General features: G+C 39.8%; 1 protein-coding gene across 4 annotated transcripts in view; it reads right to left on the reverse strand.

Annotated features, from left to right (window-relative positions):
• The window catches only part of cadm1a (cell adhesion molecule 1a), a 380,582-nt gene that overhangs the window by 53,909 nt on the left and 307,017 nt on the right, over window positions 1–19,656 (reverse strand). For all 4 annotated transcript variants that reach the window (XM_031868998.1, XM_031868997.1, XM_031868996.1 and 1 more), the window contains exons 4-6: window positions 10,465–10,617; window positions 9,469–9,606; window positions 1,262–1,420 (exon numbers count right to left, since the gene is read on the reverse strand). In XM_031868998.1, coding sequence (XP_031724858.1) covers window positions 1,262–1,420; window positions 9,469–9,606; window positions 10,465–10,617 — 450 coding nt within the window. The remainder of the gene's footprint in view (window positions 1–1,261; window positions 1,421–9,468; window positions 9,607–10,464; window positions 10,618–19,656) is intronic.

Here is a 19,656-nt window from a genome sequence, read left to right on the forward strand (position 1 = left end):
CTTGTCACATGGCTGAGTAGTCAGTTTAGATTAATTTCCAATGTCATAGTCAGGCCTGAATCACATACCTTATATATGAACCACTATAAGTGGTAAATTGTTGCAAATACTCATGTGTGATGCCTTTGTCGTTCCAAATAAATCCATTGTAGCAATAAAAACATGACCTCTGACCTCAATTAACCTCTTGCACTCCTCGTGGACGCCATTGTCCTTGGCCTGAATTGACTTTTTCAGAGGATGTAGTAGGCTAGAGTGAACATATTGGTTTCATATTAAACTATACAATCTAAGGAATCCATTGGTACCAACCAAAACATGCTAGCATGTCTGAAAGGAGGCTAAATTAAGCTCCAAATAGGCTAAATTTAGGTAAGGGATAAACTGACTTGGCCTTATTCACAAGGGCGTCTCCTGTTTATAAACATGCACACTTACTGTTGATCCCATGCCGTTTGGAGCAAAAACAATGCAGTTTTTGGGTGCAGTATAATTGTGTTATGTTCTCCTATTCTAAAAGTGGTTACTGCATAAGTCTTGAAATTGCATGAAGTGGATTTGACTAGAAAGCTGAGACTTGTGGATCTAATGACCCCTGTATTCACATGTGATGATGTTAGAAATGAACAACAATACTGTAGCCATCTGGGCACCCAAAGCTCTACGATAGTACCTCATATTGCATATACATACTGTATATATATATATACTGTATATATCTTGTAATATGAAGTCAACTTCAACAGGAACATGAGAAATAGTAAAAAAAAGGGGAGGAAATATAATTTTTTTTCAGACAGAAGTGCAAAGGTAAACTGATGCCGTACATTAGTATATTTCTCTGGAAGATGTTCGTAAACATGAGTTTGAATCTATTTGCACTTTCTATTCATCATACACTGAGATAGTTTCCCTCTAATGACATTGAAGAAGTTTCAGTGGGTGAAAAATGTGTGAAATGTATGTCATTTAATTAGTAGAGATGGAAGAATCTATTCCATTGCAGTCTAATTTCTTTGTATTCAACATAACCTTTGCAAGGAGATCATTTCCTTCACAAACACTGTCATACATGTCACAACACCAAGTTTTAGTTAGGGAAGAAGTAGCAAGTTTATACCATTTAATTAGTGGGAATGGAACACTTCTCTATATTTCTAGTTCGATTTCCAAGTTAAGCTGATGAGACACACAAAACTAGCACAATACAGCTTAAATATCCATGCAGATTTTATATTTATTATTGACCAAAAGTACTTACACTGCACCTCCAGGTATATCTGTGCTTGGAAGTCCTTGACTGCAGGGTGGTCTATGATGCAAGACACAGGTACGCCATCATCCTCCTTACTCACAGTGAACGTCAGCCGGCTGGTTACTGTGTACATCTTGTCGTAGGTCAGCTCAACCTTGGGCTTGCCTATGGGAAACGCCAAAACACAAGCAAGACTTAAACACAGCAATACAGGTGCAGAATGAGAATCACATAGAAAGTCCGTAAAATTTACTTAAGCATTAGTATAATCTGAAAGCTAATTAGCTTTTAACCAAACAACCGACTGATTGTTGTTTGACAGTCCAGTTTAATGTGATGATCTATTAATATAAAAGGAATATAATATTGATAACCATGTCTTCATTTAGCTTAGAATGAGCCCTTCATATCTACATAGGGAGTGGGTCCTCTTCACCGAGTCCGTTGTGTTGTAAAGGCATGTTTCCACAGTAGGCCTAAACGGACAAACCAATAGCTCTAGCAGGAACATTTCCCTTTTTTACGTTATCTTAAAAAGCCACCGTAGTTCTCCGACATGCTTGTGGAGCTGCCGTAATGTGAGCTGCTAAATCATGGAACAGCCAGCCACCATCATTGTGGTAAAGATGTACTCTGAGCAAGGCAAACGGCGTTACATTGGTTTTCAGTAACTGAAGGTTGAAAAACATGGAGGCTGTTCTGGAAACATTACACTCATCTCTATCCATCCATAGCCACTTATCCTTTGCAAGGTTGCAGGGGTTTGGCGCCTATCCCAGCTCACAATGGGTGACAGGTAGCGTACACCCTGGACAGGTTGTCAGTCTATAAAAGGTTCACAAATATGAACATACTACCATTAACACCAGGCTCCAATTAATATAACCTTTATGCGTTTGGTCTGTGGGAATAGAGTGGAGTGGAGAAAACCTGCACATGAGTCACCATCTAGCTGAAGGTTTTGAACCAAGGACCCTCCTTGCTGTGAGGCAACAGTGATCACCACTGCCTCATCATTCTTCCAATTTCCTTTTCCTCCAAATTTGTAATGTCTAATTCATACTCAAACAATAAACACAGCACTGCTTGTTGCCTTAATCACTTGAATGAATTCCCATAGTTTGCTGGTTGGTTGTCTTCCTCCTTCAGGGCTCCATTGATTTTCAGTGTGCTTTCCACACTACAGTCATATCAAGAAGACTGAGCTCCCGAGGGTTTAGGCTGGCTTAACAAAGAAAATATGAATAAAGTTGGCATGCTTTTATTGTAAAAATCTTTGAAAATATTACCAAAAGCTCATATTTTGGATTTCTTACTAACTTGCTGAAACTCATTTTTTTGATGCACCCTTGGTTCCTCTGGGAGTACTTTGTGAACAACTTGTTTCCTTGAAGGGTCAGGCCACTAAGTTTTACTTGAAAAAATAACAAAGCTGAAACCTTTGTTCTCAAGGCTGCAAGGGAAAATGCTGATAAACACAGCCATTGTGTGGCTGCAAGCAGAATGTCTTCCTTTCATTGACCTTACAAAATATGTAGAGTGGAAATGAGGAGGGTGTCCTTGAGAATGGTCAGAGAAGGTGAATCATCTAACAATTGCCTGCTGTCAGGGGCTACTGTGCGACTGTGAATCACTCATTAGGCTTTAAGAAGCCAGATTTATTGTGTGGCCACCTTTGGCGCAGCCCTGCCAGATCTGAAGCCTGCAAAGTAACCCTCCTCTGATTAGTGGCCGCTCTGTAATATCACACACAGACAGTATGTTCTCAAAAGCAATGAAGACGATACCTCATCACAGTCATACAAAATAAGAGGGATCGCTGGAGACAACGCTACACGGCAGAGTCACAAACACAGATTGATTATTTTTACCCCTTTGTCCTACTTTCTAACAGTCTGTTGCACATGTGTGTGTTTGTGTCACATCAATAAAACAAGCAAAAGAAAGAAAAAAAAGAGGCTGCCAAGAGAAATGCTGGTACAGAGAGAAAATCGGTTTTAATGTGAGTAGTTGCATCAATCAGTTTGTATTTTAGCTGTAAAATATGCACTAAGTGCACATCCCATCCACTCCTGTGCTGCAGCTCTGCCACTGTGGTGATGCCGTCACCGCGGTGACAGCTGTCTCTTTTGGGTGCGGGGGAAAGCAAACCCGTGTGATGTGCCTGGTGTAAAGGAACAGGTTGTCATGAATAAATACCACTAGAGGCTTCAGATTTATGAAAGCACCTGAAACGGGAACCTGAAGGGGCCTGCTCAAATCAAAATGTCTTTTGAGATGCATGAAACAGTGGCGAGGAGACGTCTTTATTCAAGTCCGGTCTCTGGATCTCTTTCTTTACAGCTCAGGAATTCATTGTGAAATCATAATACTCACCTACAGAAACTAAGTGTCTGTGGGTTTGGAACCTGTACAAAGGCAGGTTATGTAAAGTATAATAGCTATAATAAATGGTATCATAAACGGTAATGTGGTTGAGATAATCATGAGCCTAAGTCTTAATTACCACACATTTCAAACTTGTGGCTCCATTTGCACAGGTTGCATATCACCCAGTGATAATATAGAACAAATTATACTGCTCAGTGCCATTCTGAAACTATGAAGGGGTCACAAATCGGAACTACAGTCTGTGAGGTGAATTTGTCTTGTTCTCGTTTTCTCTTGGCCTGAATTGAGGTATCTTCACATGACCACAGAGCAGCCTCTAGCTCACCATCCATGTGTGCTAGGTAGAGATAACACAAACGAACCCTGCTGCGCGCTGGACACCACAAGAAGTTGCTGGTGCCCATTCCTTGAGGCAGAGGAGACAGAGTGTTTTAGTGAAAGGGACATTTGAGAGAACTCCAAATGTGCTGCATCAAATATTAATGTGTTCAAATAGAAACAATGTCGCTCTTGAGGGAAACACACTGGATGCATCGACACCGATTTGCCAATTGTTTTCTACTGAAGCCCACTCACTGGAGGCATCATGCAAGGCTTATGCACATTGCTGCTTTAGGATGGGCCCCAGAGTCAACACTCCACAAAAGTAATTCGATCACATTTTCTCCCTGGGTTTGGCACATCTCAGCTAATGCTCCTTGACTACTTTTTTCTGTGTTAGCTCATCCAGTTTGTGCTACTAACAGGAATCAAATAATACAGGTCAAATCACATAACACTACAGAACGTGATAGGATCAGTGTGAATTGCCCTTTAGCCCTGATGTACAGCTAATTCTCTTTGCAGTTTTAGGCACAGGCCGGGGTCACCAGAAATGCAGCAAAGCGGCATATCCATGAATCCTCAAAAGAAAGGGAACGCTGGAAACTTGGCAACATAGTGACTGTTGAGCCAACTTACCTGCTAGACAGGAACACGCTAGCAATAGCCACAGTAGCGTCATTATAGAGATGCATTTATCATCAACGCTTGTCTCATAACTGTCTACACACCGTGGCTCTTTTTTTAGATTCGGGCCGGCACTTCATCAGTTTACTCGTTGGTATACCTCGACTTTTTCTTGCACATCAGCACTTCTCACAAGCTGTCGGTACTCGTTTCGGCACTCTCCATATCAGGTTCTCTTTGCGATTCATCAAACAGCCAGCATTTTTGCGCCGTGCCTCATAAGCCGTATGAACATAAAAACAAATCAATTCAACGTTCACGTCCTTTTTTGGCTGTAAGCTTTTCGGGCATTATCTATAGCCTAGTAACAACAAAGGTCATAAATTATGTGAAAATGAATAGTTCCAAGTCAAATTTCCAATTTTCAAGCATCAATACTCGGACAGAGCAGCTGATAGACTTCCTCTGTTTTGGACAGAGGTCCTTCAAAGGCCAGCACTGACCACAAAAAGAAAAATAAATAGATTTATACACTTAATACACTGCTCAGAAATCATTCTGGTGCCTTTGTTTTTAACTTGAATTCTGTAAAACTATCAAGGAGTTGATAGAATTATGTGACTTCAATAGAACACAAGTCGAAAAGCCCTTAGTGAGTATTAATAATGAATTAGTGAAAGCTCTCGTCAATCTGTGTCAAGGACGAATAGACTAACTTTGGAGCGAGGCCAGTAGAGATGAACGTCACCAAAAGTCAGTGGAAGGTCAAGTGACACTTTAAGTGTTCTGTCGACCTTAACATACAAACTCAGGTGGCCCTCCTCTCACTTCTTATTATTGTTGTTATTATTTAACCACATTCTTGTGGAGCAGTAAGGGAGCTGTGTCTAGTTAAACAAATAAGTCTCGACGCTTTTCTTCGCCCAAAATCCACTTGTAGAGTCTTCCTGCTGGGTAATTGAAATCACATTGTGGTTGTCCCATAGGACTTGAGGCCAGTTCTGGTTCCTGTCAGTCAATGATTTGCTCTACCTACTGGCTCTTCCTTTTTCTTTTCTTCCTTTCGTCTTAAAAAGAAGAGAATGACCTCCATAGCTACACCCTACACTGCTATAACTCACTCTTTGCATGACTTCCAATGTGTTAATAAATCCAACAAAATGATAACAGTGAAAGAAAAGACAAGAAAAGGTGATAATAGTGAGATTATGGGCCTGTGCATATTAGGAGAGATGGTTGGATTTACATTGGCAAGCATGACGATTGCAACCTTTAAATGATATTTACAGTAAGCGAGCCTGATTCTCTCTCCAGGTAATTAGGTTACATTCTGGGGAGGTTTAATTAGAAATAAGTCTTCCAGGCAATAAGCCACAGCCAAAGATAATTTAAGTCATTCTGTCCTGGTGTCAGAACTCTGGCACCATCAGCCATTCCTTTTCTTTCAGTCTTTCATTTTCAGCAGAGCAACACCAAGATTCTTTTTCACAATGTGGCTGCAGTGTAAACACACTGAGGAGTTATTTGACATGTAAAGAGCTAGCATTAAAACGTCTGGAATATCAGTGAAGTTTTGCTTACAAAGAATGTAAAATTATAAAAAAAAAACCTGATGGATTTTATAAATGTGCCCGCCATTGTGTTAGGCTGTTTCAGCTATTAGCACCTTTTCACCTGCGGCGGAAATGGATAAAAGCAAATGGCATGCTCCAAATGCAGTCTTGTAACAGGTGATCCTTTAAGTACCACTGATTGTAGTGTTATTGTAAAAAAAAAATAACTGCATCTGTCAATTGTAGAACTTCAAAGAGTGCTGAGCCTATTCTGTAAATGTGATTCCATTCCCAACAAGTGTGGGAAAACAGCGTATGCGTGGGGTCGAGTGGCATTTAGCGTTATACAAATCATTTTTCAGCTATTTATTATAACAAGCAAATGACCATTGTTTGAACGCTCAGCTAAAGAGCCGGCGAATACTGAGTGAAGGAGGGAAATATTACTCAAAACAAATAAAGTCATCGCACACCGAAAACCAAGAACATGCTGGATGGAGAGTGTTCTGTATGGAGGCACCGTGGCAAGATCCCATTAAACAGAGATGCTGTGCAACCCTGAATAATGGATCGGTATTTCAGTGGTCACCGCTACCACTTAGCCTGCATCCAAACACCATGTTTACAGCGTTACCGTCAGCTTTCTGCAGCAGATTCTTCATCAATAAGTAATCATCTTAATGGATTCGATTAATTAAATTGATATGATTTCTGTTGGTCATGTATTCATTTAACTTAATGTCAAGTAAAAAGGTTTTCACTGTGACCATCCTGGTGTACAAAATATTGAAATACAAGATTACTGAATCTGAAAAGTAAAATTCAAGAACATTCATCTTCATGTTTTAAGTCTAAAATGAGTCAGTTTCTATAATCGGACACAAGAGTATTTGCACAATTAAGATACTATATTTAGGAGCTTCACTGAACAGTGACCACAGGAGAGCTACCTTTGGCTAATCAATACTGAAATATTGCCAATAGCTAAGTATTTAGTGGTCAGCAGAAACATAGCAATGTAAGAGGATTTGACTGAATGTCAACAGTCATTTTTTGTGGTGTTAACAGCTAGTTTTAAGACTATCCCTGACCTTGGCACATTCTCGGATTTGAGCAGACCACTGAGGGTGTAATGTGCTGCAGTGTAAAGGTGAAGCTGCTCAGGGCCTTCTACACAACTTCAGATTAGGACCTTTGTTTCAAAGTCTTTACAAAGCTTGCTGTCTGGGCTCTAAGGTGGAGTTGCCTGGCAGGAGGCCTGTTCACCCCTGAGCTCCGCTCTGACTTCTGAAGCTCAGCTACCTTTGATGAAGGCATGAAAGTTGTCGCGGTGCCAACAGACTCTTGCCACCACTGCACATGCACATCGCCTTAATGGAAACTATTCAAAGTCACAGCAGAGCTCCATTTGAAAAGCAACAGCATTGATGCAAGCAGTAAATATGGGACACCAGCGAGGGAGGAAAGAAACTCCCTAAAAATGGTTCATTTATACACATGGCACAAGGGCTTAAAAAATGCACACGTCCATGCAAAAGTTGTTGAAAAAGAATTTTGCAACACTTAAAAGTAGACCGTGCAAACCTACAGAAACTTGTGTTCAGGTGCATTCTGGATTCAACAGGATCACCAGTGGCAAAGTAGTTAAATCGTTTTCACTGAATTATTTTTATTCCATGGCAAACACAATAATTCATGATGACCTTTTAAGCCTAAAACAATTTTTTTTTTCTGTTGGTTTGTTCAACAAACCGTGTATGAAATGCTAAGCAGCAGGTGTGTCATTTTGTGCATATACCAAAATTGCTTTCACCTATAGCAGTGCTATCCATTTCCATGTTCTGCAACGGATTGCAGGCTGCTCTATAAAGGAAATGCTCAGAAAGGGCATCAAGCTCCAGTGTCCCCTGATGCCCACCGGTGGGGCCTGTGCTTTACCGGTGTGTAACAACACACTATTTGGCATCGACTTTGGGATCTATCTCAACCGCTTCTTCTTGATTTCTGAAATGGTTTGCCTCTCTGAGCTTGCAACCTGCTGCGACATACTGTCCCTCAAGACATTTTGTCTTTTTGGTTTAGCCATTACTCGATCAGCAAACGGAGCAGTCAACCTGGTCTCAACAATAGTTTTAATATTGCCAGCTATTTTTAAGTTTAGTCCTGAGATTAAAAGTCCATGTTGGTTTAAGTCAAGATTAGATTTCTTCCATCACAAAACTGGGAAGGCAGTATATTTTCATTTGGCAAAGTATCCTAAATAACCTTTCAGTATGTTGTAATTCAAGTGGTCTGAGAGAAAACTAGACTCCTCTTGGCTCTGTTGTCAGGTTTTGAAAAATAAATCTACCCCGTGACGGGAAACTTAGGCCAATCGTAGGTCATTTCAGACAAAAGGTGTCCCTGTTGGCTGTTGTATAAATGCATATGCATGTGCAGGACGTTTCAGACAGTAAAAGCCTGATTTAATGGCGAAATATCCTGCAGAAAAAGTGATTATTCCAGCATTGGCAACAACTGCCTACACTGCAAATCAACCCAAAAATGGATGACAGACTTATCGAAAAGACAGTCTGATAATATTGGTGTGTTTCAGTGTTTCACAGACGGAGATGTTGTTAATATTTCAGCCTTTTGCTAACAGTAGCCAAAGGCTCACAGCTACAGGTAGTTCACTGCAGCGATTAGCAGAAGGGTAAACTATTAGCAACGTTTTCTCTCCATATCTCTAGTAGTTTAGCCTTCTGAGGGAGCTTAAATCTAGTTTACTCAACAATAGGTTATTTGAGACTTTTAGAATCCACCTCAGTGGTTGAAGTCTTTACGACTTTTCAGAATTACAGAAGGGGTGTCTGCTTGGATGTCAAATATGTAAAACGTTCTTTTTTAGTGTTTGTGGACTGACTTCACCTTAAAAACACAATGGTTGAGGTAATAGGTGAAGATTCAGGTTCATTCACATTTCAGGGTTATTGTGACTTCTTAAGAGAAAATTGCATTGAATTGCAATTGAAAACGTTCATGGTCTCCTTTTGTTTGATTTTATGTGGAATTTATGTATGGTACCGTGAAGCAGGAGTTTTCTTTCTTCTTAGAGGTGACACATCATTCAGCCCTATTTCTCTGGTTCATGGAACACAGTGTGTTCTTTCACACAGAAGTATTCTTTGTTCAGATAAGTAATCAAAAAAGTAGAGCAATGAGTAAATATTTTTGAAAAAAACATTGTCTGCAATATTACATACCAGCTTTATTGTGTTAACACAGGAAATGTCATAATAGATGATTGTGAGCGTCTCTTTATGTGCGGAGTCGACCTACCTGGAAGCTCTTTATCTCCCTTCATCCATTTGATGGTGGCAGCAGGCTTACTGCTCATGGCAGTGCAGGTCATCTCTGTCTCGTTGCCCTCGCTCAGGACCTCATCCCGGGCCTCGATGATGGGGTTACCTGGAGGAACTGCGACAGGACACACAAACGAATCTTTGTAAACATTGGGGCACTACATGTTGAGAAGACAACAGAGCTGACAGAGAGACGACTTCTTTTTTTTTTTTAAGAGTAATTAAAAGCCCAGACCACTTTTTCAGCTGAAAACCAATGTATATGTATTTAGAGATTGATCTGGATTCAGGTCCAATTTTTAGTCCAAAGTATTTGAATTCTGCATATTGTGGTATAAATATGCAAAGCAACTGCCCTCTACTGATTGATACCCAGCTACAGAGTGCAACAGGAATGTATCCTAAAACACAGAAATGAGTTAACATCTCTGCACTTCTGGTTTCCTTGTCTTGAAGTCTATGTTTTTTGAATGGGTTTTTGCTGATTTTAGATTCCTGAAATAAGGTACATGGTTAAAACCAGCTTACGATATTTTAACATTTTGTTCTACGCCATAAGATACCTTAGTAGATACCATACTACAGAATTGTTTAAGCTTATGAAAGACGGTTGCTAACAAGTGGCTAAATGAGACCACAAAACGCCAAATAGTCCGCCTTAACGGCCTCGTTGTGTATACTCGCCATCAGCAATTATGAACCTGTTTACTGTATATTAGCTAGCTTAAACACTACAACATTATGACAAGACTTAATAAGCAGCCAGATATGAGATACATGCTTTTCCTGTTCCAAACTGCTGTCAAAACCTCTTGCAGGCTTCCTAGTAAGCTGTCAACCATGATGCTCAGGATGTGAATGTATGCTGTCTTCCACAGTCTAAATGTTAATTAAAAGGCTTTTGCCTCGCTGCTACTAATAACATTGAGTGTTTGTGTATATCTTTATGTGCGTGTGTGTTTTGCGGTTGTACTTAGGACGGTGATGTCAGCGTAGGCTTCCTGGGGGGGGTCTGTGTAGAGCTGGCAAACATATCGCCCCTCGTCTGACAGAGAGACATTAGACAGTGACACCCGCAGCTCGTTGTCGGAGAAGTTCACCAGCTGAAAGCGAGCGTCTTTCAGTGCTGCAGGAGAAAAACACACGGTACTTTTGTCAATTCATATGGCATACTGTACATACACACATACACATATGCACGGTAAAATACTAGTAAATACCACAAGTCAAATGCTGTAATAAAAGAATATACAACAATGAACTTTACTCTTTACTTATTATTCATACCGTTGAAGTATTTGGACACATTTTCTCCTCGAGAATCAGATGAACTGTGTAGGATTTGGAGCCCTTTTTATGTTCGATCCCTCGATTTTAGTGAGCCAAACATAAATGGACAAACCAAACCTCATCATATATCAATATTTGCTGTCAAATCCTTTGCAGTGATTGACTGTTTGAGGTCTACGACTGAAAGAAGACCCCATCATAGCTGACATCTTTCCTGAGATGCTGAGCCATCTCCACTTCTAGCTTTTTGTTTTCTGTTTGTTTGCTTTTTTGCTCAGTGGATTGAGGTCAGAATACCTCACAGTTACTATTTCTTCTGTTATCCACTACAGCCTGGCAATCAGACTGAATTGCTATTTCATTACACTTTCCTTCAATCTGCCTCTGTTGTGATCTGTTCTTTGAGGGACCGTGGGTCATCTCCATTTTGCCCTGAGTAATGAGTAGCAAGTGACGTCTGTACATCTGTTCTGCATATATGACTTTCAGTCAACACATATGCTGCGAGAGGGAGTTAACGTTTTTCATGATGTTGAAATAAATATGAGCGTTATATCATGGAGTCAACTTTCATGGATGGTAAGAAAGTTTACGACATTGTAACCCTAGTTCTATAAGTGTAAAGTACAGTATATAAGGCAAAACTGTGCTTCCTTGTACACTGAGGCTTGCTATGCTGTTACGCTATTCAGTTTTAAAGCTATTAATTTACAAACAAATAATAATAGCACAATAGCAATGATAAGAGGTTGTTTTCTGTTTTCCTCTTTCTCTCTTTGAGAAGGCGTGTTTGTGTAAAAATGCATATTTAATAGTTTGTATATGCACAAAGATGCCACAAGTCATTGTAGCTTGAAGTGCATCACAGCTTCCAGTCTGCTTCGAAGAACTTTCCAGAGAAAACAATGAAAGAAAACCACAGAAAGAAAGACACAATTTACACTTGAATAACTCTGTCCTGTTTGGCACGTGCAGTCATACAGAACATGCTAACATGATTAGTATAAAAAGAGGCTGACATTTAGTTGGCCTACAGTGCAATTGAGGACAAATCCAGGAATCCTATCTCTTGCTCATCTGCAGCCACTTTCATCTTGCCTTACCTTGTTTGCCCATCTACCTAAGCGCACTCTATCAGCTGTAATGTAGAATGACAACATGTGGTAAGATGAAAGCCTACCCGTCTCCATCCCCCTTTGATGTGCTGATAAATTCTGGTCTGACTGACGGCAACTCCAGGCTCTTTACACTCTGTACTCACCGTGTATAGATCTGTGTACTCTGGTTCTGTTTTTTTATTTCTTAAAGCTTAAAGCATTAAACATGGAAACTTCTGACACACAAGACCTCAAAACAGACATAAATAGATTTTTTATTTTTTTTTTTAATGCCGGGCTACATTATGATTTCACAGATGACGAACAGAAGGAAGGTGATGCTGCTGTATTGCCAGGGTGTATTTGCCTTCAACGTCACGAGATTGACACATGGAGAGTGATTGAAAAAGGAGAGAGGGAGACGGCCAGTAAGAAATGAGAAAACTAATCACCACAATTGATTTTGTGCATCATTAAACAAGAACATCAGGCACATATCAAGTGCTGACTGGAGATTTTTTTGTCACCACATTAAGGAAAAAAAACAACTAATTTTTACAATGCCCTTGTCTATAATGCATTATACACATACTTACAAGGTGTGATAATCAGCTCATAGCACTGTAGAATTATAGGTACAAGCACTCAAATATCCATAATGCTTTATTACAATAAACAATGGAAGTATTACCACGGCGAGGCTCCTCAGGCTCTCTGCGACATGGTGCGACCATCACAGGCCTTTGGATTGTCCACAAGGAATACTACTGCACGGGTATGTGTGTGCAAAACCATAGACTGTATATCTGTTGCTCTGCAGACACAGTTATTTCCGTGCCTCTTTATCAACCTCGCATTTACATGTGTATTGTTGAAAAAAATAGACTTCAAACCAAAATAAACTCTTCAAGTCACGGTTACACTCTCGAGACGCGTGCGAGCGCAGAAATCTGCAAAGTGAGAGCGTATCCGTTTGATACACGTCTGATACACTTGCGGTCTAGATGGAGGGGTTAGCAAATTATGGGTTGTATTCATTCAATCGACAATATAGCTGTGGTAGTTGCAGACACACCTGGCTGAGATCTGCGCTCTATTGACGAACCTTTCTAGTTGAAATCTGTAGTTTGTTGCTTTAAAGGCCCTTGTTGGTACGGGCATTGTAAATGAGAAGTAGCTCACTAGTTGTGCAATCCTTATGTATACTATGTCCTAAACACGGAGTGAAATGACTTATACGGTCAAGTATCCTTATTTCATAATTGCTGATCACTCACTTATATTGTATTACAGCTCTGGGAATGGGGGAAAAAAATATTATGATAATATTATATATTATGATACTTGAAGTTGTAAGTCATTATAAATTTGTCATGATTATTGTTATAAAGCATGATATATTACAAGTATAATACAAGTGCTTATTACTGTGAATATACAGTGCTATGAGCAGATCATAATGCATTATAAGTATGTTCATGATCATAGAACGTGCTACCAAAATCTGCATTCACAATGTAAAGCATTTAATCTCAACATAAATGTATGCTCTGTTTGGCCTAATAGAAAAAAAAAAAAGACTTGGTCATACTGTTGGCTGCTTTGCACATGACATAATGTGCTGCTGCCACCTTCCCACTTCTCTCTGCCTGTGATTATCCTGCCAGAAAGGTCTGCTGACAATACTTCACAGTACAAAGACACAAGAAAAAAAACTTGAACCGAGCCATCTGACAGCGCAGCATACAAGGAGGCTATTTTTCATGCAAATGCTTATTCTTTCCCGACACAGACGTCATTCTTCACATTCGCTAAAAAAAAACTTAAATGGTTGGTTTCCATTAGTGAAGCTATTAGATTATTTTATCTAAGCACAATGAAGCCCTTATTGTGGCACATGAATAATACGCCCCTAATTAGTGTAGCTCATTCAAAAGCCTGGTTAGCCCTCATTAAAATTAGGGGTCAGACTATAATCCTAATGATTTAATTGAATTAAATATTGCCAGATTAAAACATACCGATGCTGCAGTATACAGATGCACTGAAGAAAGCGTACAACCTGTTTTTTTAGAGGCAGAGCTGCTCCGGAGGGAAAACTACTCATACTTTTTTGCTACTGGTATGATGAAGATATATAATGGATGAATCGAGGGAACTGTGGTAAAGGTGACTGGCAGCAGTGTAAGCATCTCAATATTGGTAGTTCTGTTATGAACTGAGAAACAGTATAAGGATCCGAGTTGAATTCTTAGATTTTAAGCAAAGTGACTCATATGAGCTTTGTAGGACATCATGGTGTCTAGAACAAGCTTTAAGGGGGCCTATAACGGTCATTTTCAGGTTCATGCTTGTATTTTGCATTGTTTGTTCACAAAACACATTTTTCTCAAGCTGTCTGTCTTAATATACCTGTATTCACCATTTTAGTGTCTGTCTCTTTAAGCCCCCTTCCCTGAATGGCAAAACTGAATGTTGTTTTGAATCCCATGTTTTCTGACCTAGGCAGCCCACAAAAAAAAAAAGACTGAGTTGTCTTATTTCACGGTACGTGCGTTGGTAGGCACTCCAGACACCCAAATATATGTCCACAAGTGATGCACTGAAAAAGTATAAGAAACTATATCCCTTCAGAAGGTTCCAAGAGACAGGTGACAACGATGGCCCTGACAGTTGAGAGTCAGACAAACCTTTCAATGCAATGAAGAGTAGTAAGAGTCTGCAGTTGGAAATTTAATAACAATAGAAATGTAATATAATCTGAATTATAAGTCGCTTTGGATAAAAGCGTCTGCTGTAATGTATATGGTCTGAAAAAATGTGGGAACCTCTGGTTTATATCAACCAGTGGGAACAGCTGTCAGTCTCAACAGCTGAGTTGAGATCAGAGCTCTGAAGCCAAAATATTTCACAAGACAATAACACCAATTTTAAAATATCCTGCAGTGTTACAAATAACAGTCCTCGATCAGGATTCTGAACAGCACAAAGATCAAATAGCTTGTTCCTTTGCCAATGGCCTTCCTTCCATCAACTCGACAAAATCCATGCCAATCAGATATAATCCATTTCACAAAAAAAACGCTCATAATCCTCTTATGTATCACTTCTAAATAAGGCATTGTGGTATATGCATGAGCTGAATGAATAAATGCCGCCTAATACACATTGAGAAGAAACACTGAGACACTGTGGCAAGGACACAGTTCCACATGCTCAGGGCTTGGGGCAACAATACTGTAGGCTCAAAGAGATACAAGGACAGACGATGGAGAACAGTCTAGTTCACACAGCAGGGTTGAACACAGTGGTCTTCTTCAGAAATAAAACGCGGCGGTCCTGGCAAACAGAAGGTGAACAACACAGCCGACAGTTCAGAGCACACTAGAATATATATCCTCTCTGCGTACTTTGGACAAAAATAGAAGGTGACCTTTAGCTTCATGCTCCTTCTGCCCTGTTCTTCTTCTTCTCTTGTTCTATCATATCTGATAGCATGAGAAGGACATCACAGATGTCTGACAAAGGTAAATGATAGTCAGGACTTTGGAAGAGTCCGTCCAAACTCTGAAAGGCTGCCCATTATCTGATCTGTCACTTTTTTACAGCTGATGGGGATGAAGCTAATTTAAAAGCAGCGATAAGACAGAACAGCAGAAGGAGACTTTGAGAGGTAGGTGACAATGTGAAAGTTAATTTTTCCTCTTCTTATTCAAGTTATCGAGTGTAGTGTCACTTGCCATGCAGATTACTGCAGATAAACAGTATTAATGAATCCTGTTGTTCTGTATTCTGTAAGCCCTCTATGCATGTTTTGTTTGTAATGCTGTGTATGTCTACCACTCTCTGAAAGAAATAGAGGAAACTATGAAAAAAGACATTTTGAGTTGAGTGCCAGAGTAGTGAATAGTGTTACAATTAGTGCAATGTAAACTAAACGTGTGCATGCATGAGTGGATGGGCATGCGTCTTCAAAGATATGCCCGGACTGTCTGAGCCAATAAGGTTGGGATCTGCAAAAGTTAGTCTTTTTACTGCAAAATTCCATCGTTGAGTTTCCACAAACAGTGTTTCTTAATGGGAGGGGTTTGCTTCATGTAGGTTTGCTGCTGGGACAAAACAAAGTGGCAACAAACCTTAACGTGACTGCCAGGCCGAACTCAGACTAATGAAACTTCACATTAGCTTTAGCTCAACTTTTACATTGTTGGCACTTATAGCTTTGCGGCCGGTACGGAGAGGAGGAATGACATCAGTGACCAACGACTCTTTCAGCATGCGTATGGCATGTGATCATTGTATTAGGATACATATGAAAAAATGAAACCCAATCTTTTAATGTTTGCATTAGACCCTGTGGTCATGGAATCACGTCCCATCTCATATTACCAGTCAGCACTTAAATACTAAATGGGATGCGTATAGATGGCACTTCCCAACCTGAGAAGGACAAAGTGCTTTCCAAAGCCTCTTGTTCACCCACCCACCCACACAAGCACACACACACACACACACACACACACACACACACACGCACACACACAAACACACTCCGATGGCAGCAGAGCTGGTGTGCAAAGCACTGGCCAGCTCATCACTGACAATTTGAGTTTGTTTCAGTGTCTTGCTCAAGGACACTTTCACATGTTTACAGGAGAAGCTGGGAATCATAATATCTCACAGTCATAACTGACACGAAGAAAGGGAAGGAGGTTGTTTCTCAAGATAAAAAGATGCTTTTTAAGTGTTTGATCGAATAACAAATAGCATTGAGTTTTTCTGACGAGTCTCCTCTCAGCTTGGGTAACTATCGGGTGGAAAACAGGATTTTCTGAGTCGGATTTTTTTTACTGAAAAGTCAAAACTGAATTTGCCATTTATTGATTATCAACCATATAATATGGTAATTTTCCATTGCCAGACCATTTACATTAAAGGGCAAAGTTGTCTGATCACTAGAATCGTCCTCACAAATCTATGGCCACGACAAAAACGACGGCTAATACAACTAGATGATGCTCTGCATTAGAACCTGTTCAACACTTACTCTACTACTTTCTCAGTTCTGGCATGGCCTACATGGTCACCTTGAATGGAGATAAATACATATTTCATGTTTTGAAGTTATCATGAATAAAATCCATCAAGCTGCCATGATCTCATCATTGAAATGTAGCAGTGAAGATAAAATTAGAGTGGATGAGTTTTCTGGTGAAAATAAACTTGAAGACATGAGAGAGTTGGGATCAATACATCCTCTAATGGCTCTTTCGCCCCTATTTCACCTGTGCGGACTGTATGACTTTATACTCATCTTGCTTGTTTTTCCCCCCTCTCTTGATTCTTTCTTTCATTCTCTGCATTTCATTTGAATCATCTCTTCTCCCGGCTTCAGCCGAGGATGCTCCCATCCAGAGAGAGCAGGCGATGATAAGTGTACCTCGCCTAAGTGTCTGCAATCAATTGTGATTAGTGGCTGCTGCTAGTTTTTGAGAGGAGCACATCAAAGTTTTTTTCACTGGGTGTCACAATGGGTGAGACGAGGTGGGCCGGGGGTAATTACATTCGTACAAGAAACCCTCCTCCCCACTCTAGGTGAAGTCCAGGCTTCCAAATCACTGTGTAGTCACCACCTAAACCCAAAGTATGGGGACATTTAGCATTGCTTCAGCAGTTAAGACTCAGGGGCTTTTCTCTCTTTGGCACAGCTGACTGTAATCAGAGTACTCCCTGTTCTTATGCTCCTTTTAGTAATTTCCATTGTTTGAGTTATTTTCTGTCTCACATCAGTCACGTCATCTTTTTTATTTAATCAGTCCTTCTGCACTTCTGTATTGTCATTTTCATTAAAATATTGCTGAAGCATTATGTTGATATTGTGTATATTTAAATCAGCTCCATTTAGTTCAGTTTTAGATCCTTGAGATGCATCCCATCACAGTGTTTCTCAATTGTTTACACACTAATACTGGTACTTGAGACACAATGCCCACAACAGTGATTTTGCACCAAATCCCTGAGCCAATTCTGCTGAAACACAAGCAAATGTCCTGCTTCAGATTCAGATTGCAGTTCTAAACCACACTTTTTTTTCAAAAGGCTACACGCAATGCTTTTACATTTGGCACAATCTTCAAGTATACAATCTCTTGTGTTCACATGAAACGCAATGCCATTCAAAATGGCCAACTTAAATGTCAGACTTTCCACTCTGACTCCTCACATGGACAAAAACATGTTGCACAACCGTTAATTGTATCTCAGCCACCCAAAAGAAAGGCCCACCTAAAAAAAAAAAAAAATCGATATCAGATTAACCTTAGCTATGTTTACAAAATAAATTGCTGGTTTACCTTTCCATGAGAAAGCTATTTCAAGCAGAGAACTAAAGCCTTTGTCTATGCTTTCGCCAAAGGCACAAGATTCGATTGAATAAAACTGTAATTCTATCCCACAGAACACTTTTTCGGGTGACCAGAAACGCGACCCAGGTACTTATACACCACTTCAAAACACCAGAACTATCCTTTTAACCCAGCCATAAATCCCACAAAAGTGTTCTCATATTTAAAGACAGACGCACAACCAGCAGAGCTACTTGAAACACTCGAAAGCCAAGAGTGAGTTGAAAGACTATCTCAGCCATCTTGTTCCGGTTGGACTCCCTCCTGCTGTTTCCACTTGACATTAACATACCAGAAACCTTTCAAGCGTGAAGATGACCCAACTGTTACTTCTTGTTAGAATTTGTGGTCGCCAAACCGGAAAGAGCAACATGCAATTGGTATGAGTGATGACATGACATTAAGGCCAATGTGTGGTACTTTTCACTTGGCGTGGATGTAGAACACCGTATTTGATTGTCAAGGATACACAGTGAGAAACTGCTGCCTATTACTGATTCAACATGCATATCCTGATTGTGTAACAAAACCACCACGGCACTTCAATCACTATTCATTTTCAATGGGGCAGTCTTTGTACCCATCAGGATATATATATATATTATATATATATATAAACTTAAATATTTAGATATATATATTTAAGTAATGTCATTAATCACAGTTAGCTCAATTGCTATTAAATCTATTCATTAAAATAATAATCATTCAGTCTCTTTGCTTCTGTGGGTCCCATCGTGTCCTTCATGTAGAAATATGTTATACTGTATAATACACACTTTTTCCTTCCAAGCTGCCTTATTAAGTTGTTTTCACACAAAGCCTTTCACCCTGATCCTTGCTGGCCTTCTGTGGACAGATCACCCACTGCTACAGAAGCTGCGATCTTTCCCTCCTCCACAGGAGAACAAGGCCAGTGTTTGTGTGTCACTGCTCAAGTGCTCCTAGTAGTCTTTTATTATACAAGCAACCATGTATTTCAAGAAAAATATATTTTGCTTTGTTGAGTGAGGTCAGAGGTTTCCGCATGTGTATTTAGTAAATATAAATTAGATTTGTTAGCAGTCTCTAAATGCTGCAGTATTACTATATGCATCTGTGTTCATCAACCTTATTCATGCTACAAAGCCACAACAGTTACGCATATGTGAAGTAAGTGTTAGAGGAGTGATGCTGGTTGGTTAGCTGAAGACGTGGTGGAGATTTGGTCAAATTTGTGATCATTTAGAAAGTGTGTTGTGTCACAGCGCTCCTTGCTTATAGTGTTGAATTTAATAATGAAAGCCATGCAAATGAACTAAAATAGGTCATCTCAGGGACATAACATTAGCTGTTGAAGGATTGTGTCTTACATTGGGAAAGAAAAAAAATAAA

The sequence above is a fragment of the Anarrhichthys ocellatus genome, unplaced genomic scaffold, assembly GCF_004355925.1.
Source record: "Anarrhichthys ocellatus isolate YVR2014 unplaced genomic scaffold, GSC_Weel_1.0 scaffold45, whole genome shotgun sequence".
NCBI classification, from domain to species: domain Eukaryota; kingdom Metazoa; phylum Chordata; class Actinopteri; order Perciformes; family Anarhichadidae; genus Anarrhichthys; species Anarrhichthys ocellatus.